This window comes from Lampetra fluviatilis, chromosome 38 (assembly GCF_964198595.1).
Source record: "Lampetra fluviatilis chromosome 38, kcLamFluv1.1, whole genome shotgun sequence".
NCBI classification, from domain to species: Eukaryota; Metazoa; Chordata; class Hyperoartia; order Petromyzontiformes; family Petromyzontidae; genus Lampetra; species Lampetra fluviatilis.
In genome coordinates, this window is record NC_136312.1 from 4,481,575 (window position 1) to 4,506,961 (window position 25,387).

The window sequence follows — 25,387 nt, forward strand, 5'->3', positions numbered from 1 at the left end:
CGTCGGGTGAGACAGAGAAGGCTCAGCGTGCCCCGACAACAACAACAAACAGCAGCCTGGTGGAGTTGATGCAGGAGGGCATGGGGGGGTAGGGGAGCCTGTGTCTTGGGAGTGCACGCGTGTCCACCAGATCTGCAGGTGTACGTGTACACACACACGTGTACACACACACACACGTGTACACACGCACACACGTGTACACACGCACACACGTGTACACACACACACGTGTTCACACACACACACGTGTACACACACACACACGTGTACACACGCACACACGTGTACACACGCACACACGTGTACACACACACACGTGTTCACACACACACACGTGTACACACGCACACACGTGTACACACATACACGTGTACACACACACACACACACACGTGTACACACGCACACACGTGTACACACGCGCACGTGTACACACACACGTGTACACACACACGTGTTCACACACACACGTGTACACACACACGTCTACACACACACACGTGTTCAAACACACACACGTGTACACACACACGTGTACACACACACACGTGTTCACACGTGTACACACACACGTGTACACACGCACACACGTGTACACACGCACACACGTGTACACACACACGGGTACACGCACACACGTGTACACACACGTGTTCACACACACACACGTGTTCACACACACACGTGTATACACACACGTGTACACACGCACACGTGTACACGCACACACGTGTACACGCACACACACGTGTACACGCACACGTGTACACGCACACGTGTACACGCGCACACGTGTACACACACACATGTGTACGCACACACACGTGTTCACACACACACGTGTACACACGCACGTGTACACACACACACGTGTACACACACACGTGTACACACACACACGTGTTCACACACACACACACGTGTTCACACACACACGTGTACACACGCACGTGTACACACACACGTGCGCGTGGACTTGAACCCCTGACGTGTGATGGTGGGGGGTGGACGCTGTGGGGGGGGGGGTCAGGTGGGGGTTGTGGAGGGGGGCACCCCAATGGGATCCATTCCCAGTGAGATGACAGATGAGATGGGAGATGCAGCGAGGTGAGAGATAGAAGGGGGGGGGGGGTGCAGATGAGACAGAGACGTAGACATGACACGTGTACGTAGCAATGAGACGCATTCATTGGCTGTCCATGTTAATGATCTCTTAATGAGGATCTGAATTGGACCTGATCTTCAATTCGACCCCTCTGTTGTTTCACAAAGACAAAGATCCCCCGTGTGAAGGCCGGTACGGCACACGAGGGGGTGGGTGGCCAACACCACGCCCGACCGCCTTTGTCTCCCCAGTGGCGATGTTTACTACACACCGCACCAGGTACTCATTTGAGGTTTTCCACGCGCACACAACTGCGCTCCTTGGGGGGGGGGGGGGGGTGCACCACGCTGTTGCTGAATGATCTTACCCAGAGAGACCCCAACTGGGGGTAAGGGATGCAGGGGGGTAGAATGGGGGGTTATGTCGAGGGGTTCGGGGTGTGAGGGGTTGTTTTGTAATCTGGGTCAGGATTTAACAACAGCAGTAGCAGCAGCAATAGCAGCAACATCAGTTGCATTAGCAGCAGCAATGATAGCAACATCAGTAGCAGCAGTAGCAACATCAGTAGCATGAGCAGCAGTGATAGCAACATCAGTTGCATTAGCAGCAGCAGTGATAGCAACGTCAGTAGCAGCAGTAGCAACATCAGTAGCATGAGCAGCAGTGATAGCAACATCAGTTGCATTAGCAGCAGCAGTGATAGCAACGTCAGTAGCAACAGTAGCAACATCAGTAGCATTAGCAGCGGCAATGATAGCAACATCAGTAGCAACAGTAGCAGCATCAGTAGCATGAGCAGCAGCAATGATAGCAACATCAGTAGCAGCAGTAGCAACATCAGTTGCATTTGCAGCAGCAGTGATAGCAACATCAGTAACAACAGCAGCAACAACAGTAGCATGAGCAGCAGCAGTGATAGCAACATCAGTAGCAGCAGTAGCAACATCAGTTGCATGAGCAGCAGCAATAACTGGAACATCAGTAGCAGCAGTAGCAACATCAGTATCATGAGCAGCAGTGATAGCAACATCAGTAGCAGCAGTAGCAACATCAGTATCATGAGCAGCAGTGATAGCAACATCAGTAGCAGCAGTAGCAACATCAGTATCATGAGCAGCAGTGATAGCAACATCAGTAGCAGCAGTAGCAACATCAGTTGCATGAGCAGCAGCAATAACTGGAACATCACTTGCAGGAGCAGTAACAACATCGGTAGCATTAGCAGAAGCAGTAATAGCAACATCAGTAGCAGCAAGAGCAGTAGTAGCAGCAGGAGTAAGAGCAGCAGCAGCAGGAGCAGGCAGCAATAGCTGCAGCATTATCAGCAGTTAGCAGCAGCGAAAATAAATATTTGCATCAGTAACAATCGCAGCAACAGCGGTCTTCATCGTGAACATCATCAGCAGCATCCATCATCATCATCATCAGCCACATCGTTGATAATTAACGACATCAACAACGACAATTATCAGCAACAGCAGGCACCGTCATCAGCAGGAACCATCAGCAGCAGCATCAACCAGCATCATCAGCATTATCAACATCAGCAGCATCATCATCAGCATTATCAACATCAGCAGAATCATCATCAGCATTATCAACATCAGCAGCAGCATCATCAGCAGTATCAACATCAGCAGCAGCATCATCAGCATTATCAACATCAGCAGAATCATCATCAGCAACATTCATAATACTAATCATCAGCAACAGCAGACATTGCTATCAGCATCATCAATGCCATCAACAGGAGGCAAGTCAACCACTAGCATCATGATCATGAAAAGCGTCGACCATTGCCAACAGCAGGATCAGCCGTCACGATCATCTTCATCATCAGCAGTAACATAAACCATCATCACATTTGTTTTTATCAACAGCATCTCAATCATCAACCATCATCACCATCATCTCCATAAGCAACAGCATCGATCATCAACAGCAGCAGCATCAATCATCACTGCCTTCATCAGCAGTAGCATCATCATCATCAGCAGCACTGACATCAACCATCATCACCATCATCTCCATAAGCAACAGCATCGATCATCAACAGCAGCAGCATCAATCATCACTGCCTTCATCAGCAGTAGCAGCATCATCAGCAGCACTGACATCAACCATCATCACGATTGTTGATAATTAACAGCATCTCCATCATCAACCATCATCAGCATCGAACATCTTCATCATCATCATCAGCAGCAGCATCAGCCCCCCCCTTCCCCCCTCTCTCCCCCACCCTCCCCCCCTTCCCCCGCCCCTCCCCCCGCTCGTCTCGGCAGAGGCGCTAGGCACGCAGCGACTCCTCCACTCGCGCGCGATCCCCTCTCTCCCCTTTCTCTCTCTCCGGACCCCCGATACACAAGGACCCCCCTTCTACCCCCCCATCATTCCAACTCCATCAACTCGGGGACCCCCCTCACCAACCCCCTCTTCGACAAACCCAGGGGGGGGACCGATATCCCCTCGTTTATTCCTTCTCTGCAGCTCGTTCCAAATCCGTCTACCCACCCCTCCTCCTCCTCCTACAATCACCACCACCACGACCCCCTTTCTCTCCACGTAAACCTTTCTTGGATCGTCCGCGGACCCCCCCATTTCCTCGCTTTGTTCAAGGAAGCAGGGACCCCCCCCCCACCACCACCGCTCTCCACCCCTTGCCACCCCCTTTGCTCGGCTCGGGATCTGTGTGTCACGCGCGCGGGCGCGTGCGCGCGCTGCTTCGGGGACCCCCCCTTTTGGAGGAGGTCGCCACGAACCGCGTGGACTGCTCGTCGCTCTGCGTCGACACCTCCGCTCGCCACAGACGCACTCGCGAGGTGAGCCGATCGTGGGGGGCCACGGGAGGGGTCCACGGGAGGGGTCCACAGCGTTGGCAGAGGGGGTTTGCGTCGAGGCAAGGGGGGGGGGGGGTCGAGAGGGGGCGCTTGGAAGGGGGGGGGGGTAGAGCTGACACCGTGGGGGGTTTGCTCACCTGAAGGGGATGCAGAGGGGGTAGTGGAGTTAAGGGGAACGGAGAGACGGGGGGGGGCGGGCTTGTGACTCGCCGTACACCTGTGTGAGTGAGTGGTGAGTGTGTCCGTGTCGTCTCCCTGGGTCTTCATATCCGTGTGTCTTCGTGTGTCTCCGTGTGTCTTCGTGGGTCTCCGTGTGTCTTCGTGGGTCTCCGTGTGTCTTCGTGGGTCTCCGTGTGTCTTTGTGTGTCTTTGTGTGTCTCCGTGTGTCTTCGTGTGTCTTTGTGTGTATCTGTGGGTATCCGTGTGTCTCCGTGTGTCTTCGTGGGTCTTCGTGGGTCTTCGTGGGTCTCCGTGTGTTTTCGTGGGTGTCCGTGTGTCTTCGTGGGTCTCCGTGTGTCTTCGTGGGTCTCCGTGTGTCTTCGTCTGTCTCCGTGTGTCTCCGTGGGTGTCCGTGGGTGTCCGTGTGTTTTCGTGGGTGTCCGTGTGTCTTCGTGTGTCTTTGTGTGTCTTCGTCTGTCTCCGTGTGTCTCCGTGGGTGTCCGTGGGTGTCCGTGTGTTTTCGTGGGTCTCCGTGTGTCTTCGTGTGTCTTTGTGTGTCTTCGTCTGTCTCCGTGTGTCTCCGTGGGTGTCCGTGGGTGTCCGTGTGTTTTCGTGGGTGTCCGTGTGTCTCCGTGTGTCTGGGCATCTCCGCGCGTCTTTATATGTCTTTGGGTATCTGTATGTGTCCGTGTAGCAGTGTGTCTCCGTGTGTGTCTGTGTGTCTCCATGTGTGTCTGTGTGTCTCTGTGTGTGTCTGTGTGTCTCCCTGTGTGTCTCCGTTTGTCTGTGTGTCTCCGTGTAGCAGTGGGTATCCGTGTGTCTGTGTGTCTCCGTGTGTCCGTCTATCATTGTGTCTCCGTATGTCTGTGTATCTCCGTGTATCTGTCTGTCCGTATATTTGTGTGTCCGTGTGTCCTGTGTCTGTCTCTCTCTGTCTCCACGAGGCTCCATATTCTACTCGATGTCTCCGTATTTGTCTTCATGAGTGCCTCAGTGTCTCCGTGCGTGTCTCTGTGTATCTCCGTGTATTCATGAGTGCCTCTGTGTCTCCGTGTCTTCACGTGTCTCCGTGTCTTCGTGCGTGTCTCTGTGTGTCTCCGTGTCTTCATGCGTGTCTCTGTGTGTCTCCGTGTCTTCGTGAGTGTCTCTGTGTGTCTCTGTGTGTCTCTGTGTCTCCGTGTCTTCGTGCGTGTCTCTGTGTGTCTCCGTGTCTTCATGCGTGTCTCTGTGTGTCTCCGTGTCTTCGTGCGTGTCTCTGTGTGTCTCCGTGTCTTCATGCGTGTCTCTGTGTGTCTCCGTGTCTTCGTGAGTGTCTCTGTGTGTCTCTGTGTGTCTCTGTGTCTCCGTGTCTTCGTGCGTGTCTCTGTGTGTCTCCGTGTCTTCATGATGCTCTCTGCGTTCGTGTGAACGTTTCCCTGTTGCTGTCTCCACGTAAGTGTGCCTCTGTGCGTTTCGTCATGTCTTCGTGTGTGTGTGTCTCTCTCAGTTTCTCCCCCGCGTCTCTGTGTCTCCTTGTGTGTCTCTAAGCGTCCCTCTCTGTCTCCGTGTGTCTCTGCCTGTGTCTCCGTGTCTCTCTCTCTCTCTCTGTCTCCGTGTGTCTCTCTGTGCCTCCCTGTGTGTATCTGTGTCTCCGTGTGTCTCTCCCTGTCTCCCTGTGTGTCTCTGCCTCTGCCTGTGTGTCTCTCAGTGTCTCCGTGTCTCTCTCTGTGTCTCCGTGTTTCTCTCCCTGTCTCCCTGTGTCTCTGTGTCTCCGTGTGTCTCTCCCTGTTTCCCTGTGTGTCTCTGCCTCTGCCTCCCTGTGTGTCTCTCTGTGTGTCTCTCAATGTCTCCGTGTCTCTCTATGTGTCTTTGTGTGTCTCTGTGTCTCCCTGTGTGTCTCTCTGTGTCTTCGTGAGCATCTCTGTGGGATCGTGAGTGTCTCGGCGTCTCCACGAGTCCGCGTACGATCTTGATGTCTCTCTCTCTCTTGTGTGTCTCCGTGTTGTTATTCCATCCGTGTCTCCGTCACTGTCTCCGTGTGCCTGTTGGTCAGTGGGGAGCGGTGGCGCAGCGTCTCGCCTAGATCCGCTCTGCCTTAAATGAGTAACCTGGTGCGGTGTGTAAACATCGACACTGGGGAGACAAAGGCGGTCGGGCGTGGTTCTGGCCACCCACCCCCTCGTGTGCCACAGTGCCGGTAGCCTTCACAGGTGCTGCTCGCTAACAGCACTTGCCCCGATAGCCTGTGAAGGCTACACGGGGGATCTTTGTTGATCAGTGTTGTCGCGTCTTCTTCTCTGGGGACCCCCTGGGTGTCTCTCGTTCATTCTCTTGCTGGGTTACGGCTCCGTGTCTCCGTGCGTGTCTCCGTGATTGTCTCCGTGATTGTCTCGGTGTCTCAGTCTCTCTGTGAGTGTCTCCGTGAGTGTCTTACTCCGTGAGTGTCTCCGTGATTGTCTCAGATACTCCTTGGATGTCTACGTGAGTGTATCCGTGTCTCTGTGAGTGTCTCCGTGTTTCCCCGAGTGTCTCCGTGTCTCCTGTCTCTGTGCGCGTTGCGTCTCCTTGTCTCTCCATGCGTGTGTCTCTGGAAATGTGTGTGTGTGTCTGTCGATGTGTGTGTGCGTCTCTGTCTTTGTGTGTGTGTCTCTGGCAATGTGTGTGTGTCTTCATGTGTGTGTCTCTGGCAATGTGTGTGTGTCTGTCAATAGTGTAGCGGTTAGCGCGCTGCGCTATGAACCTGGCGACCCGGGTTCGATTCCCGCTCACGGCCAACACCAGTGACGATTATCTGAACCGGTCCCGGGCCTCCCCTAGGTCGACTCAGCCTCAAATGAGTACCCGGTGAGGTGTGTAAAATCGCCACTGGGGAGACAAAGGCGGTCGGGCGTGATGCTGGCCACCCACCCCCTCATGTACCGTTCTGGCCTTCATAGGTGCTCGCTAACAGCACTTGCCCCTACAGTCTGTTAAGGCTATACAGGGGATCTTTGTCTGTCAATGTGTGTACGTGTGTGTGTGTGTGTGCCTCTGTTATGTGGAGCGGTGGTGTAGCGGCTGCGCTATTAATCCGAAGAACCGAGTTCGATTCACGGCCACCAACACCAATGACGATTATCTGATCCGGTCCTGGGCCTCCCCTAGGTCGACTCAGCCTCAAACGAGTAGACGGTGCGGTGTGTAAACGACGCCACTGGGGAGACAAAGGCGGCCGGGCGTGGTGCCGCCTCGCGTGCCGTGCCGGCCTTCGTAGGTGCTCGCTAGCAGCACTTGTTGAGACTATACGGGGGATCTTTGTGTGTGTAGTTTTATGCGTGCGCGTATCTGTTTGTGTGTACACGTGGGGTGTGTACGCGTGTACGTGTTAGTGTGTGTGTGTTCATGTGTTCATGTGTACGCGTGAGTGTGTGTACGTGTGTATGTGAATGTGTGTACATGTTAGTGTGTGTGTTCATGTGTATGTGTCAGTGTGTGTACATGTCAGTGTGTGTACATGTTAGTGTGTGTGTTCATGTGTATGTGTCAGTGTGTGTACATGTCAGTGTGTGTACATGTTAGTGTGTGTGTTCATGTGTATGTGTCAGTGTGTGTACATGTCAGTGTGTGTACATGTCAGTGTGTGTACATGTTAGTGTGTGTGTTTATGTGTGTAAGTGTGCACGTGTTAGTGTGTGTGAATGTGTGAGTGTGTGTACATGTCAGTGTGTGTGTATATGCCAGTGTGTGTGTATATGTCAGTGTGTGTATATGTCAGTGTGTATGTGAGTGTGTGTACGTGTTAGTGTGTGTGCTTATGTGTACATGTGTATGTGTGAGTGTGTGTATATGTTAGTGTGTGTGTACACGTGTGTGTACGTGTGAGTGTGTGTATATGTCAGTGTGTGTGTGTGCGTGTGTGTGTGTGCGTGCGTGTCCGTGTGTAACAATGAGCGGATCGCCGGGAGAGACGCACAGGTAGTGTTTCTGTCGGTCACAGCAGTCAACCCGTACCACCTGGGTCTCTCCCGTGACCTCCTGCACCTAGCCTGGCACAGCAGTCAACCCGTACCACCTGGGTCTCTCCCGTGACCTCCTGCACCTCGCCTGGCACAGCAGTCAACCCGTACCACCTGGGTCTCTCCCGTGACCTCCTGCACCTAGCCTGGCACAGCAGTCAACCCGTACCACCTGGGTCTCTCCCGTGACCTCCTGCACCTAGCCTGGCACAGCAGTCAACCCGTACCACCTGGGTCTCTCCCGTGACCTCCTGTACCTAGCCTGGCACAGCAGTCAACCCGTACCACCTGGGTCTATCCCGTGACCTCCTGCACCTAGCCTGGCACAGCAGTCAACCCGTACCACCTGGGTCTCTCCCGTGACCTCCTGCACCTAGCCTGGCACAGCAGTCAACCCGTACCACCTGGGTATCTCCCGGGACTTTGTGTACTTAGCCTGGCACAGCAGTCAACCTGTACCACCTGGGTCTCTCCCGTGACCTCCTGCACCTAGCCTGGCACAGCAGTCAACCCGTACCACCTGGGTCTATCCCGTGACCTCCTGCACCTAGCCTGGCACAGCAGTCAACCCGTACCACCTGGGTCTCTCCCGTGACCTCCTGCACCTAGCCTGGCACAGCAGTCAACCCGTACCACCTGGGTCTATCCCGTGACTTTGTGCACCTAGCCTGGCACAGCAGTCAACCCGTACCACCTGGGTCTCTGCCGTGACCTCCTGCACCTAGCCTGGCACAGCATTCAACCCGTACCACCTGGGTTTCTCCCGTGACTTTGCGCACCTAGCCTGGCACAAGCGCCGTGGTGACGTCACGGCTACCTGTTGTTGTGTGTGTTTATGTGTTCGTGTGTGGTGCTTATGAGTGTTTGTGTGTAGTAGTAGCAGCAGTAGTATGATTTGTGTGTGTGTGCCATACGCGTGGGTGTTTATGTTTTATCAAATATTCAGTGCAGGGAGCGGTGGCGCAGCGGTTAGCGCATTGCTCCGCGAACCCGTCAAAGAGCCGAGTTCGATTCTAAATCGGCGCGCATCTAAACCGGAACTGGGCCTCCCTCCTGTAGGTCGACTCAGCCTTAATTTACTACCTGCTGCTCTGTGTAAGCATCGTCACTGGGGAGACAAAGGCGGCCGGGCGTGGTTGCTGACCACCCACCCCCTCGTGTGCCGTGCCGGCCTTCATAGGTGCTGCTCGCTAACAGCACTTGTCCTAACAGTGTATTAAGGCTACGCGGGGGATCTTTGTCTTTGTTGCGTTTGTGTGTGTTCCTCTGTCTCACGTGTTGCCCCCCGCTAATCTCCCTCCCCCGTACTTGTACCCGGGCGCCTTTGTCTCCCTCCCTCCCTCGCGACGCGCCGCGCACTTTAACTCGAACAAGATTCGGGGACACATACACCTCCCGTGGGAAGGAGGGGGGGGAGTAGGGGGGGAGGGGGGGGAGTGAGAGGTGGGGAGGGAGGGGGCGGTGAGAGAGGTGGGGAGGGAGGGGGAGTGAGAGGTGGGGAGAGAGGGGAGGGGGGGAGAGGTGGGGAGGGAAGGGGGAGTGAGAGGTGGGGAGGGAGGGGGGGTGAGAGGTGGGGAGGGTAGGTTGAGTGAGAGGTGGGGAGGGAGGGGAGGGGGGGGAGGGAGGGAGGGGGGGAGGGAAGGGGAGTGAGAGGTGGGGAGGGAGGGGGGGTGAGAGGTGGGGAGGGTAGGTTGAGTGAGAGGTGGGGAGGGAGGGGAGGGGGGGGAGGGAGGGGGGGAGGGAGGGGGGGAGTGAGAGGTGGGGAGAGAGGGGAGGGGGGGAGAGGTGGGGAGGGAAGGGGGAGTGAGAGGTGGGGAGGGAGGGGAGGGGAGGGGGGGGAGGGAGGGGGGGAGGGAGGGGGGGAGTGAGAGGTGGGGAGGGAGGGGGGGTGAGAGGTGGGGAGGGTAGGTTGAGTGAGAGGTGGGGGAGGGAGGGGAGGGGAGGGGGGGGAGGGAGGGGGGGAGGGAGGGGGGGAGTGAGAGGTGGGGAGGGAGGGGGGAGTGAGAGGTGGGGAGGGGGGAGTGAGAGGTGGGGAGGGTAGGTGGAGTGAGAGGTGGGGAGGGGGGGGAGGGAGGGGGGGAGTGAGAGGTGGGGAGGGAGGGGGGGTGAGAGGTGGGGAGGGTAGGTTGAGTGAGAGGTGGGGAGGGAGGGGAGGGGAGGGGGGGGAGGGAGGGGGGGAGGGAGGGGGGGAGTGAGAGGTGGGGAGGGAGGGGGGAGTGAGAGGTGGGGAGGGGGGAGTGAGAGGTGGGGAGGGTAGGTGGAGTGAGAGGTGGGGAGGGGGGGGAGGGGGGGAGGGAGGGGGGGAGTGAGAGGTGGGGAGGGAGGGGGGAGTGAGAGGTGGGGAGGGAGGGGGGGAGTGAGAGGTGGGGAGGGAGGGGGGAGTGAGAGGTGGGGAGGGAGGGGGCGGTGAGAGAGGTGGGGAGGGGGGGGAGGGAGGGGGGGAGGGAGGGGGGGAGTGAGAGGTGGGGAGGGAGGGGGCGGTGAGAATTGGGGGGTGATAGTGCGGAGTGGGGGGGTGTGAGAGCGGGGGGAGGGGGTGAGAATTGGGGGGTGATGGTGGGGAGTAGGGGGTGAGAGGGGGGAGAGAGTGGGGGGTGGTAGTGGGGAGTGGGAATGGGGTGGGGGGTGATAGTGGGGAGTGGGGGGTGAGAGTGGGGGGTGATAGTGAGAGGTTAAAATCTCCCCTGAGAGAGGGAGACGATGTTTGTGCGATATTCCACCACTGCCACGACACCGCGCCGTGGTCACGCTCTCACTCGCCACCTGCAATGACGAATTCTCCGAATTATAAGACGCGCCGGAAAGTAAGACGCACCACGAAGGCGTGTTTCTTGCCCGCTGTTAGCGAGCACCGTTGAAGGCCGGCACGGCACACGAGGGGGTGGATGGCCAACTCCACGCCCGGCCGCCTTTGTCTCCCCAGTGGCAATGTTTACACACCGCAACAGGTACTCGTTTGAGGCTGAGTCGACCTAGGGGAGGCCCGGGACCGGTTCAGATAATCGTCACTGGTGTTGGCCGTGAGCGGGAATCGAATCGGGTCGCCGGGTTCATAGCGCAGCGCGCTAACCGCTGCACTATCTAACTCACCACACACCCACCACACACACACCCCACCACCACACCACAACCAACACCACAACCCACACCGGATTATAAGACGCCCCCCACTATTAATTTAATATACAGCGGGGGAGGGGGGTGTGTGTCGGGGGAGAATTCGAAGAATACAACACCCATGCTCCTGTGTAGTACTGTGTCATAATAAAAAGACACTGACAAATTATGCAATCAGGCCAAACGCCCACCCTCCCACACCTCTCTCTCTCTGTGCATAAAAAACACATCCAGTAATCGTTTTACGCATCCCATCAGTAACGCAGCACTTCTGTGGGGGTTATTTTCCTTTTTAAATCCTTTATATTAAGTTCACTTGCTAGCTTGCTTGCACGCTTACGACCGTGCAAATCTCTCGGTCGTTTTTTAACCCACTTACCGTGATCCAATCGAGCTGACATTTTGCACACAGTCTCGTTGTGCGTGACAATTTATTTCCGTAAAAAAATTTTTCCAAAATTTTCCACTTTATAGGAAAAAAACAATTATATTTAATTTAAAATACCAATGTGATAAAAATGAAACTCTTAGTCAAGAAAAACAGAAATGAATAATAAAATAAAACCGATGCCACGCATATAAAGGATTTATAGTGAAAAACTTTGTTTTTACGAGTAAATGTTTTTCCTCCCTTCCCCGCGGCGTTCTTAGTGTAATCAATGCGTCAGTTTCTCATCGGCAGGGTTCAGACTTGTGTGTTAAACAACGCCAGATCTCACACGTGGGCCAAACGTCCAGATAAACTTGGCAGCACCCTCTTGCAAAAGAGTCTTGAGACTCAGCGAGCCCATCATGCTGTCAACACTTAGAATAATAATGATAATTACAACGATGGCAATGATTTTATATTAAAACATTACGTTGCTGATGCCGCTGCTGAGGCCGCATTGGGGATGATACACAACCACCAGCCAACGTCACCGTGCCTCGTGTTGGTGTCGACTGAAACGTGGGGAGCAGTGGTGCAGTGGTTAGCGCGCTGCGCTACGAACCCTGCGGCCCAGAGGTCGCAAACGGGTTTTGATTCCCTTACCCGGCCGCACCAGGGTGGCAAACAGGTACCCGTACCCGGCCAGGTACGGGTACTCGTACGCTACCCGTACCCTACCCGAAATGAGTGACAAACGGTTACTCACCAGTGACTCACGGCCTACCCGTACCCATACCCGGCCGCACCAGGGTCGCAAACGGCTACCAGTACCCGTACCCGGCCGGGTACGGGTAGCCGGGTATCGGGTAGGGTACGGGTATCGGGTACCCGGTTGCGACCTCTGCCGCGGCCCGAGTTCGATTCCCGCTCGCGGCCACTAACGCCAGTGGCGATTATCTGAACCGGTCCTGGGTCTCGCCTAGATCCACTCCGCCTTAAATAAGTACCTGGTGCGGTGTATAAACATCGTCACTGGGGTGAGAGAGGACTGCCTGGTGTGGTGCTGGCCACCCACCCCCTCGTGTGTCGTGCGAGCCTTCAAAGGTGCTACTCGCTAACAGCACTTGCCCAACAAGTGTGTTAAGGCTACGCGGGGGGTCTTTGTCTTTGTGGCCTTCAAATGAAAATAACATGCGTAATAGCCGACGGTTTGGGCAATGGTCCTTCTTCACAGCACACGACCATGAAATGATTGTTCATTGCAATATTATGTTGTGATGTGCGTTGCAGCTGCGTCAGCTCGATTAGTAGCAAGTAATACGATCAGTTCAGGGACACCTCCCTTTGGTGCATGAATGGTATCCTTTGTTCCCACACCTTGCCGCCAGATGGCAGAGGTGTTACGCCGTGGAAAGCCCTTGCGCGCATGCACATCAGCAGAGCGGCGAGTTCCTTTTCCAGTTTCCGTTGCCTCTGCGAGGGTGTTTCGGCAAGTAGTGGCGTTGTCAAAGTAGAGGGTGCTTCAAAAAAATGTTCACACTCATATGGGATTTTCGGTTTTAATGGAAAAAATCGGATAATAGTACACTGTAACGTGATAACAAATGTCATGTTAATAGCTTCAAAAAGTCAGAGTCTCCACTCGTTCGCCATCGTTGTCAGCGCGTGGCCTGGAATCTTCTCCAGGTGGTCTCCAGAGCCCGGAGGAGGCACATTTATTGTGGTATTGTTGCAAATTCTCAGGAGTGTAAACAATTTTTTAAGCACTCTGTACATCCACGTACCCGTGGCACCACATCACGGGGAGGGGGGTAGAGTCAGATGTGTAAACGCTCAGCAAACGCGGGGGGGGGGGGGATTATTGATTTATTTTACCAGGTAAGGTCCACTGAGCTATGCACGGCTCTTTTTCAGAAGCGACCTGGCCATCACAGATGAGAGCTCAGCCAAGTGGCTTATCGTCGTGTGGAAATGTACAACAGCCAAATACTCCAAACGCGCGATGTTGATTCTAAAAGTGGAGGGAAAAACCCGGAGGACCTGGAGAAAAATCCATGCGATCCCGGGGGGAGAGACACACAAACTACACATATATAGAAAGGCGTCAGGGTCGGGATCGAACCCACGACCTCCTGCATACCAAGCGAGGTAGTTAACATCTCCTAGCCACCGTGATGAAGAATGAGAGAGAGAGAGACATGCAAATTCCAAATATACAACAGACGTCAGGTTCGGGATAGAATCCAAGACCTCCTGCATACCAGGCGAGGTAGTTAACATCTCTATATTTGAAGCTTTTGTGATTGCAAGGATTCATATTCTTAGGTTTTTTTCGGTAAAGTCACGTAGGTAAAGAATTTAAATTAATAAAAGTAAAATAAAAATAAAATAAAAATCACGACGTTTCGGAGGCAACACAAGCTTCCATCTTTAATTTTTTTACCTACGTGACTTTACCGAAAAAACCTAAGAATAGTTACCATCTCGCCACCGTGGAGCTCTAAGATGCGCAGGCAACGGAGTGGAAGCCGGGATGGAAGTCCTCCCTGAGACGGGCAAAGAGGAGGGCACGGTCGGAAATAATAAAATAATAAAAATAAAACATAATAAAATAATTCTCACGACGTTTCGGCCACAACGCAAGCAGCCGTCCTCAGGTGAAGACCAGGTCTGTCGGGGAGACAGCGTCTGAATGTTGGGGAGACAAATAATTCTCACGACGGCCGAAACGTCGTGAGAATTATTTTATTATGTTTTATTTTTTATTATTTTATAATTTCCATTCTACGTGACTTTACCGAAAGAACCAAGAAGATGAATCCCTGCAGTCACGAAAGCTTGAAATCGAAATTTAGGAGGGCACGGCTCAAGATGAGCAGCAGTAAGAGAGAGAACGAGGAGGAGGAGGAGGCAGAAGAGGGAATGACCGCGCCAAGATGTCCGGGATGATGAGAGGTCGGCGTCGATGAGAGGTTGAGGGAGGAGTGAGCGAGAAGAGAGAAGAAGCGAGTAGAAGTGAGCGGTGTGGAGGAGGGAGCGGTGTCTGTTTTCACAGGGGGCGGGGGGAGGAATTCAGAGTGGGGGTGGCCACACAGACCAATATGCCACGTGAACAGAACGTGGCCAATTCGTTACTAGTGTAGTAGGTTCAAGGAGACTTGGACGATGTAGTCGGAGGCACACTTATTTATTGACGAGGGGTATCGGCCCCTTCACCCGTCTAACAGGGAGATCCCACAATCTCTGTCCCGGCTAGCCTACTCCTAGGTCCTCCACTACAGGGCTAGGGGAGGCTAGCTGACCCAGCTCTGGTTAAGCTGGGATTACGGCACCCTGAGTCCCCAGACCGGCTCTTAGAAGAACACCGGCTCTGGGCTCTCGGGGCCACGCCACTGGCTTGCCCTGGTCGGTCCTGAGAAGGACAGCGATCCAGGGGAGTCCCAGGGCCTATCTAGCCGGTCTTCTTGCTTCACTGGTTAAGGCTGAACACTGAACCCCGAGCCCTCCGGCTCACCGCCTTATATAGCAACTCCCCCACCGAGGGGTGGGGCCTTGGGGGATCCCAGCGCCGTGTTAGCCCCCCAGGCTCAACGGTGCGGACGTGGATGTAAGCATCTCTTCGCGTACGGGCATAACCACGCCCGGTGTGTTTGTTTGCCCTCCCGTAACACCTCTACACTAGTGCAGCACACCGGTGTGTTGATCTGGCTGCCGCCTGATGATGCTAGTTGTTCTCAGATTGTAAATATTTTGGGGTTGCTCTCCAACACACAGGTGAGCTGGACTAGTAACGAATTGGCCACGTTCTGTTTACCCGACAAACCTTACTAATTGGCTGTGTCGGGTCGTGGCGGGTTTAACGACACATTTATATTTAAGCGATCTAACCCACAAAAAAATAAAACCTGTACTTTAGAAGTCACGTGATTTACAGGAGGCTTGAGCTGATTTACATGGACGTTGTATTCGTGAGCATGGCAACATGTTTAAGAGCAAAATGCCAACGTCTGCTCACCGCGAGAGAGCTTCATGAGAGAGTTGGTGTGGTTCTGCTATTGAAGGAGAACATACGATGTAGTGATTTAAAGCTTTCGTGACTGCAGGGATTCATCTTCTTGGTTCTTTCGGTAAAGTCACGTAGAAGGGAAATAATAAAATAATAAAAATAAAACACAATAAAATAATTCTCACGACGTTTCGGCCACGTCGTGAGAATTATTTTATTATGTTTTATTTTTATTATGTTATTATTTCCCTTCTACTTGACTTTACCGAAAGAACCAAGAAGATACGATGTCGCGGTTTACTCTGTGGTCCCATCGTTTCGCTAGCATGGCCACGGCGGACTCTTTACATCTTGTACTCTTAGTTTTTTCGGTAAAGTCACGTAGGTAGGAAATGAAATTAAAATTAATCAAAATAAAATAAAAATAAAATCACGATGGCGCACAAACACGCCCACGTCTCGGTGCACCTCGTGCTCTCTTTTAGCCCCGCCCCCTCCCAATACGTTCCATTCATTGGCTACCACATTCTGATAAGCTCCCCCCCTCTCCTCCCCCTTAACTTGTATTTAAGAGCTTGCATCTTGGAATCCCTGCCTCACTTGATGCAGCAAATCTGGCTGTGACGGTCCCACCTGATGACGGAGACTTGTGTTGCCTCCGAAACGTCGTGATTTTTATTATTTTATTTTTATTAATTTAAATGTCATTTTTTACCTACGTGACTTTACCGAAAAAAACTAAGATTATGAATCCTTGCAGCCACGAAAGCTTCAAATCTATCATCTTTACATCTTCCAATGGTGAAGGAGACGCCGCGCATCGATCGGCCTGCTGATATTCTGATGACGCGGTTGATGGTTTCACCACCAGTTCCTTCGAGGAGGAATTCTCAAAAGCCAGGAGGAGGTTCCATGATGTTCGAGTCTCGAATGAGGAGGTGGTTGTTTTTCGATTTAAAGCTTTTTTCGTGACTGCAGGGATTCATCTTCTTGGTTCTTTCGGTAAAGTCACGTAAAATGGACATAATAAAATAATAAAAATAAAACATTAAATAATTCTCTCGACGTTTCGGCCACAACGCAAGCAGCCGTCCGCAGGTGGAGAACAGGTCTGTCGAGAAGACAGAGTCTGAATGACACGCCCCAGGCTTGGAGCGACTATTAAGCTGGGATGGAGGGGCGAAGAGCGCCTTGACAAAATAATTTGCATATCAAGAGGAATTTAGCATAATTAGGGAAAATGCAGATATGCGATTAGTACTACTTGTGAAATGCGTAGGAGGTTTGGCGGGGGGTTTAAAGTCCGTGCACTATGCAGGATTAGCAGCATCAAAGGGAGGGGGATAGGGGTAACATTAATAAAGGGAAGGAATGTTAATAGTATGTAGCTGCAGTAACTAAACCACCACGTAAACAACTAAAGTATAAACTACATAGTATAATCAGTATACTAAATATACTCTATATTCTTAGGTTTTTTCGGTAAAGTCACGTAGGTAAAAACATTAAAATTAATAACCTAAGAATATGAAGACGGAAGGTTGTGTTGCCTCCGAAACGTCGTGATTTTTATTTTATTTTACTTTTATTAATTTTAATGTTTTTACCTACGTGACTTTACCGAAAAAACCTAAGAATATGAAACCTTGCAGTCACGAAAGCTTCAAATCTAAATATACTCTCCAATAAGCTGAGCTACTAACAGTAACGTACTCTGCCTAGGAAACGTCGTGAAAATTATTTAATGATGTTACATTTTTATTATTTTATTATTTCCATTTTACGTGACTTTACCGAAAGAACCAAGAAGATGAGGTGGTTGTTGTTATTATTATTATTGTGGACGTCCACGTTGTTCCACTCTTGCTCGCCACTCTGCTCTTCTGGACCGTGGTTGAGATTCTCGGATGGGTGACAGCAGCAGCAGCAGCGATCCCGTAAAGGGGGATCGGTGGCGAGAAACATTGTTGTGGTCGATTGTAGTTGTGCTTTTTGTAAGAAAATGTGTCAACCCGTTTACAGTTTTGTGCGAGGTCTCCGCGGAATTTGGTGCCAGAATGTTCACCGGAACTGGCAGCTCGGGGAACAGTGCCGGATTATCATCGTAGCAAAAGTAGCTACACGTGTAGTAGCTACAAATGTAGTAGCTGCAAATGTAATAGCTACAAGTGTAGTAGCTACACGTGTAGTAGCTGCACGTGCAGCTACAAATGTAGTAGCTACACGTGTAGTAGCTACAAGTGTAGTAGCTGCAAATGTAATAGCTACAAGTGTAGTAGCTGCACGTGTAGTAGCTGCACGTGCAGCTACAAATGTAGTAGCTACACGTGTAGTAGCTACAAGTGTAGTAGCTGCACGTGTAGTAGCTGCACGTGTAGTAGCTGCACGTGCAGCTACAAATGTAGTAGCTACACGTGTAGTAGCTACAAGTGTAGTAGCTGCACGTGTAGTAGCTGCACGTGTAGTAGCTGCACGTGTAGTAGCTGCACGTGTAGTAGCTGCACGTGTAGTAGCTGCACGTGTAGTAGCTACGGGCCCCGCACTTTCAAGGGCCCCGCGCTAAATCCTTTCAGCCTATCAATTCCGGTTCAGTGATTCTGCACTTGCTCTATTAATATAGTACTATACCGCCTTCAACTTTTATGAACAAATGGATGTTTAAGGTTAGCGATTTGTCGTATTATCTGGCTGTATAGCAAATGAAAACATATAATAACTTTATTTTTATTTTACTTTTATTAATTTAATTTTTTTACCTACGTGACTTTATCGAAAAAACATAAGAATATGAATCCTTGCAGTCACGGAAGCTTCAAATCGAGAGCGGAGGGGTTCATAGTCGGGGTGGCACCAGGGAAGTCACGTGCTTCACGGGAGGCCTGAGTTGATCTCGATAGAGAGATGGAGATTAGCACGGTTTGCTAGGTACGGCGCGAAAGAAGTTCAACATACGGGGGGGGGGGATTCAAGGTTGGGGTGGCCACACGGAAGCCGATCTATATAGAAGGGTATTAAGGTGGGGGGGGGGGGGTTGGGAATTGGATGTGGGGGTGTGATTCACGTCCACAGCAGCTTATGGCAGTGGTTCTCAAGTTCATTGTAGCCGCCCCCTCCCACTCCCCACCCCCCCGATCAACAAGATGACACCGCGGAAAACGGGGATAATTTTGCTGAGCGACTCCTCTTATTAGGAAGCAGTTTCAGGGCGCCACGATGGCTAGGAGATGTTAACTACCTCTCCTGGTATACAGGAGGTCGTGGGTTCGATCCCGATCCTGACGCCTGCTGTATATTGGGAGTTTGCGTGTCTTTCTTCCCAAGGGCCGCGTGGATTTTCCCCGGGTCCTCCGGGTTTTCCCTCCACATTGAGGATCAACATCACGCGTTTAGACTACTTGGCTGCTCTAAATGTCCACGTGATGATGATGATGATATCAACCACTTCCTCGAGTTTAATTTGTGATAGCCAGGTCGCTTCTGAAAAATAAATCTCCGTAGCTCAGTGAGACCCTGCCTGGTAAAATAAGAAAACTAGTTTCATAAAAAGATATAGTTTTTCGTTTTTAACAGTTTAGCTTCGCTATGCATTAGGGGTAAACTGGCGGATAATCGCGGATTATAGGAGTGGACAGGGTCGGACGTGAGATGAGTTCCCCTGTGCAGGGCAAACAGCGGCACTGGCTGCACACAAACCCACACGCGGTGCGATGACCTTCCGATACGACTCCACGTGTCGCTCAATCCTGATGGGTCGTCGGATGTTTAAACTGAGATCCCCCGTGTAGCCTGTGACAGACTGTTGGGGCAAGTGCCGTTAGCGAGCGGCACCTATGAAGGCCGGCACGGCACACGACGGGGTGGGTGGCCTGCACCACGCCCGGACGCCTTTGTCTCTCTCCCCAGTGGCGATGTTTACACACCGCGCCAGGTACTCATTTGAGGCTGAGTCGACCTAGGAGAGGCCCCATGACCGGTTCAGGTAATCATCACTGGTGTTGGTGGCCGTGAACGGGAATCGTCGGGTTCACGCCTGTGATACACTCACACTTGTGACACACACACACACCTGTGACACACACACACCTGTGACACACACACACCTGTGACACACACACCTGTGATACAAACACACCTGTGATACAACAACAACAACCGCCATTCGCCACTAAGTGGCGGTGACGTCACCACGACGCTTGTGCCAGGCCATGTGCACCCTGAGGCCACGTGAAGTGTCGAACGCCCGCTGGCAGGAGGTCACGGGGCAGACCCAGGTGCCACGGGTCGACTGACCGAGATGACCGAGATGACTGGCTGATGCACCACCTGTGCCCCCTACTGTGCCAACTTGCTGTGCTTTAGCCACCCGGCGCTCCGCTCGTTGTTGTGAGCGTCGCTCCTCCGCCCTCCGTTGTTGTTGGAGGGCGACTGCCTCCAACTGCCCAGTAGCGTCCTTCACGAGCCTCCTCCACTGAGGCCGATCTTGACACCGCTGGTACCAGTCATCGGCAAGTCCACTCAGCTCCACGTCCTCTTGTACCACATCACTCCATCTCTTCTCTAGCCCGTGCCGCGCCCGTTTAGCCCCCTCGATCCGGCCGAACAAAAGCTGTTTAGGCATGCGGTGGCTGGGCATGCGGGCTACATGACCCAGCCAACGCAGCCTTGCCTGCCGGAGGAGCTCACTGATGGGACTTTGCCCAGATCTTTCAAGGACTTGTGAGCTCCTCACACAATCCAGCCTGGTTAAACCCAGGATGGATCGTAGGCAGGCCAGCCTAAATGTTTCCAACCGGCGAAGATGCTCCACTAGGGGGGTCCACGTTTCGCAAGCGTAGAGAAGGGAGGGAATGACCGTGGCCGAGAAGACCTGAAGCTTCGTGCGGAGCGACAGACCAGGTAGCTTCCACACAGCGTTTCGCAACCGATGAAAAGATATTGCCGCTCGACTGATTCGGAGTGAGACCTCTGCTGATAAACTGGAGCCGGTCATGAGCACACTGCCCAGGTATGGGAAACTCTCTACTCTCTCCACAACTGCCCCATCACCGATTGGGAGTTGTGGGGGCGGAGTGCCCGATGGTACAAAATACCCAGGCAGGTGCTTAGTTTTGGTGGGGCTGATGGTAAGGCCCCACCTCTTAGTGGCACACTCCAGTCTCAGCAGCAGCGTCTCCAACTCCTCTTCTGAATGAGCAGCTATTACCAAATCATCGGCATACATAACGTGGTTGACCAATAGGGAGCCATCCCTTGATCGCACCCGGGCGTCGATCAGCCTCCCATTATATCTGTACCAAATGGTAATTCCCCCGGTACAGCTATTGAAGGCTTCACGAACTACGCAGTCGAAATAGATGTTAAATAATGTGGGAGCCAGAGGACATCCCTGTCGCACCCCAAGGTGTACAGGGAAAGGCTCCGACTCCCGGCCACGTAGTTTTACCCGGGCCCGCTCACCATCATGAAGGTCCTTAATGATCGTGAGCAGAGGGTCAGGGACTCCGAAAGCACGAAGAACAACCCAGAACCCAGTCCTACTGATGGTATCATAGGCCTTGACCAGGTCAATAAAGCAGAGATGTAGGTCTTTTTGGAATTCCCTACACCTCTGCTGTAGCAAACGGACAGAAAATATGGCATCTGTGCAGGACCGCCCTTTCCTGAAACCGCATTGGGGCTCCGCAAGCCTCTCCTCAGCATGCCTAGCAAGGCGATGTTGAATAATCCTTGCCAGGACCTTACCCGGCACACTGAGGAGTGAGATGCCCCTGTAGTTGTTACAGTCGGTACGGTCCCCCTTCTTAAAGAGGGGGACCACCAGGGCATCCTTCCAGTCCTGCGGAACCCGTCCAGTGGTCCAGACTGTTGTTATGATGTCATATAGGGCAGTCTGTGCACAAACGCCACCCTCCCTCAGCATTTCGCTTGGGAGATCATCTCTGCCCGGTGCCTTCCCCGGTCTCAGACTCCGGATCGCCCTCAGTACTTCCTCAACAGCTGGTACCTCAGCCAGCCACTCACAGGGGGTGACCTCTTCCAATATTTGAGGCACCGCAGCCTCAGCAGGGTTATCCCCACTTTGTGCCATGATGTTTTCCTGGCTGAGAGATTTTCCCTCCCCCAGGACCTAACAGAAATGCTCAGCAAATCTGCAAACCTGTTCCTGGGGGTCGGAGATTGGATCACCGTTTTTTCCTCTAATGATGGTAATAGGTGTGGCGCTACAGGTTACTTTTTTGATGGAGTTAAATAGTGATTTGTGATCGCGGGCTACTGAGGCAGACTCCATCTCCTCAGCAACCCGCGACCACCACCCATCCTTGCAACGCCTCACGGCTCTCCGAACCTCCGAGCGAAGACTGCGGTAAACCTCCTCATTCTCTGACGTGGGATGCTGTAGGCGATGAGAGTGGGCCTGTCGCTTTTTCTCAATTAACCTGAACACCTCCTCCGTCAGCCAGGGTTCCCGGGGAGGTCCGGACCGCGTACCCAAAGCAGCCATTGCAGCTGCATGAGTCACAGTCTTAAACCTCGCCCATTTACCCTCGACATCAGGTGGAGTGGGGGACGATGCCAACCCCAGCTGCAAGCGATGATGAAATTCTCGCTTGCAACTTTCATCAGCTAACTTAGACCAGGCCACTTTTGGTTGGAATGGGATCCTGGGTGTACACCCACCACCGGAGTGGAAGAATGGCAGGGGCATCTTACAGATGACTAGTCGATGGTCAGAGGGCAGATCAGCTCCACGGTAGGTCCTGGTGTCAAGGACATGGGGTCGCATCCGCTGGTCCGTCACTATGTAGTCCAGCAGATGTTCTTGCTTGGACCCGGCATGCATCCATGATGTTGTGTGGATGCGCCGATGCCGGAAGAGCGTGTTGGTAATTACAAGCCCATGGGCTGCACAAAAATCTAGCAGCCTCCTACCGTTATTATTGAGCTGATCTGGCCCATGCCTTCCAATCACTCCAGACCAGGTGCCAGCATCATGACCAACTCGGGCATTGAAGTCACCCAACAAGATGACTCTGTCCCGAGTGGCCACTTTAGCCAGCACCTGTGACAGGAGGTCATAGAAAGCGTCCGACTCATCGGCTTTGCCTGCATCCCTCCACGGATGTTCGTCTTCGGTGGGGGCATAAGTAACCACGACCACCACTCCTCGCCTCTGGTTGATGGGAAGGCGAGCCCAAAGTATCCTGGGGCTTACAGCTTCCCACACCTCACCGCCACGCTCCCACGCCCCCTTCATTCTTTTGTTCAGAAGAAGAGCCACACCCTGTTGTTTGGCAGTCTCCTGCCCCGAGTAGAGGACTGTCCACCCCTCATGGTGGCAGGAGCCAGAACTGGTCCACCGGACCTCCTGAATGCCACAGAGATCCAGGCGGTACCGGTCCAGCTCCCGACAGAGGAGTGGCAGCCTCTCCTCCGCAGTGAGCGTTCGAACATTCCACGTGGCCATCCGCAATGGTTTTTCGTTGTTTCTGGAGAAGCCCCGAGGGTGATACACACACACTCACACAGACACACCTGTGACACACACACACACCTGTGACACACACACACACACACACCTGTGACACACACCTGTGACACACACACATTCACACACACACCTGTGACACACACACACACACCTGTGACACACACACCTGTGATACACACACACTCACACACACACCTTTGCAATACGTCACACACCCTCACCCATGATGCCAACCCCCCACCCCTCGCCCCCCACAGCTCACCATGGCCCCCCAAAAGGGCACCCAGCCCGCGGCCCTCAACGGCAAATCTGGGGATGGCGCCGCGGGGGGCAGTGGCGTGGTTGTTGCTCCTGGGGGGGTCGCCCAGGGGGGGGACGGCGAGCTCGGCATGGACCCCTGCGGGGAGGCGGGGGCGCTGGAGCCCCCCGCGAGGAAGTTGAAGGAGCGTGGCCACTGGAACAACAAGGTGGAGTTCGTGCTGTCCGTGGCCGGGGAGATCATCGGCCTGGGCAACGTGTGGCGCTTCCCGTACCTGTGCTACAAGAACGGCGGCGGTGAGCGCTCCCCGCCGCAGGTGTGCGTGAGAGTGTGCGAGAGAGAGTGTGAGAGAGTGTGTGAGAGAGTGTGAGAGAGAGAGAGTGTGAGAGAGTGTGTGTGAGAGAGTGTGAGGGAGAGAGTATGAGGGATAAGAGTGTGTCAGGGAGAGAGTGTGAGGGAGTGTGAGAGAGTGTGTGAGGGAGAGAGTGAGAGAGAGAGAGTGTGAGGGATAGAGTGTCAGGGAGAGAGTGTGAGTGTGAGAGTGTGTGAGAGAGAGTGTGAGAGAGTGTGCGTGAGAGTGTGAGAGAGAGAGTGAGGGAGAGTGTGTGAGGGATAGTGTGTCAGGGAGTGAGTGAGCGCGTGAAAGTGTGCGTGAGAGTGTGAGGGAGAGTGTGAGGGAGAGTGTGTCAGGGAGAGTGTGAGTGAGAGAGAGTGAGGGAGAGAGTGTGTGAGGGATAGTGTGTCAGGGAGAGAGTGAGCGCGTGAAAGTGTGCGTGAGAGTGTGAGGGAGAGTGTGAGGGAGAGTGTGTCAGGGAGAGTGTGAGTGAGAGAGTGTGAATGAGAGTGTCAGCGAGAGAGTGTCAGGGAGAGTGTGAGAGAGTAAGAGAGTTTGAGAGAGAGAATGTGAGTGAGAGTGAGTGAGTGAGAGAGTGTGAATGAGAGTGTCAGCGAGAGAGTGTCAGGGAGAGTGTGAGTGTGTGAGAGAGTGAGGGAGAGTTTGAGAGAGTGTGTGAGTGAGAGAGTGTGTGAGAGTGTCAGGGAGAGTGTGAGAGAGTAAGAGAGTGTGTGAGAGAGAGTGAGGGAGAGAGTGAGTGAGAGAGTGAGTGAGAGAGTGTGAATGAGAGTGTCAGCGAGAGAGTGAGAGAGAGTGTGAGTGTGTGAGTGAGAGAGTGTGCGTGAGAGTGTCAGCGAGAGTGTGAGCGAGAGAGTGAGTGAGAGTGTCAGGGAGAGTTTGCGTGAGAGTGTGAGAGAGTAAGAGAGTGTGAGTGAGAGATTGTGGGAGCGTGAGAGAGTTGAGTAAGTGTGAGCGAGTGTGTGTGCACATGCATGAGAATAAGAGTTGTGTGTGCGAGTTAAAGTGTGTTCAGTATGCGAGACTGTGCTCGCCTTCTGCAGACAGGTGGCTCACAACCTGGAATTTTCTTATTTGTTTCTTTCGGTTAAGTCACGTCTAAAGATAAAATAATAAATTAAATTAAATAATAGAATACGACGTTTCGATTGCAATCGAATTCCTGCAGTCACGAAAGTTCTAACATTAAGACTGGAATTTTCTATTCTAGATTTAAAGCTTTCGTGACTGCAAGGATTCATACTCTTAGTTCTTTCGGTAAAGTGACGTAGGTAAAAAATGAAATAAAAATGTATAAAAATAAAACAATGATAATCACGACGTTTCGGGGGCAACACAAGTCTCCGTCATCAGGTGGGACCGTCACAGCCAGATTAGGTGAATCAGCTAATCTGGCTGTGACGGTGTGAGAGAGTGTGAGGCTGAATCAGCTAATCTGGCTGTGACGGTCCCACCTGATGGCGGAGACTTGTGTTGCCTCCGAAACGTCGTGATTTTCATTGTTTTATTTTTAGTAATTTTTATTTCATTTTTTACCTACGGAATTTTCGACTTCAAATAGTGATTGGGAGTTGACTCAGCCCATCACCCCTCTCTCCCTCCGGGGTGAATAAAATACGTACCACTTTGTGGGGGAAGTGAACAGTGGGTTTGAGCAATGACCAGACTCGTCCCTGCCACAACAATGTGGAATTTCCACCGCCGGCTCTGCGGGGC

At 52.9% G+C, this 25,387-nt stretch overlaps 1 protein-coding gene across 1 annotated transcript in view; it reads left to right on the plus strand.

Annotated features, from left to right (window-relative positions):
• Positions 1–3,392: 3,392 nt before the first annotated feature.
• The window catches only part of LOC144945682 (sodium- and chloride-dependent GABA transporter 3-like), a 45,807-nt gene continuing 23,812 nt past the window's right edge, over positions 3,393–25,387 (plus strand). Inside the window, exons 1-2 of the mRNA XM_078874250.1 lie at positions 3,393–3,927; positions 23,318–23,635. Of these exons, the coding sequence (XP_078730376.1) occupies positions 23,324–23,635 (312 nt within the window). The 5' untranslated portion in view covers positions 3,393–3,927; positions 23,318–23,323. The remainder of the gene's footprint in view (positions 3,928–23,317; positions 23,636–25,387) is intronic.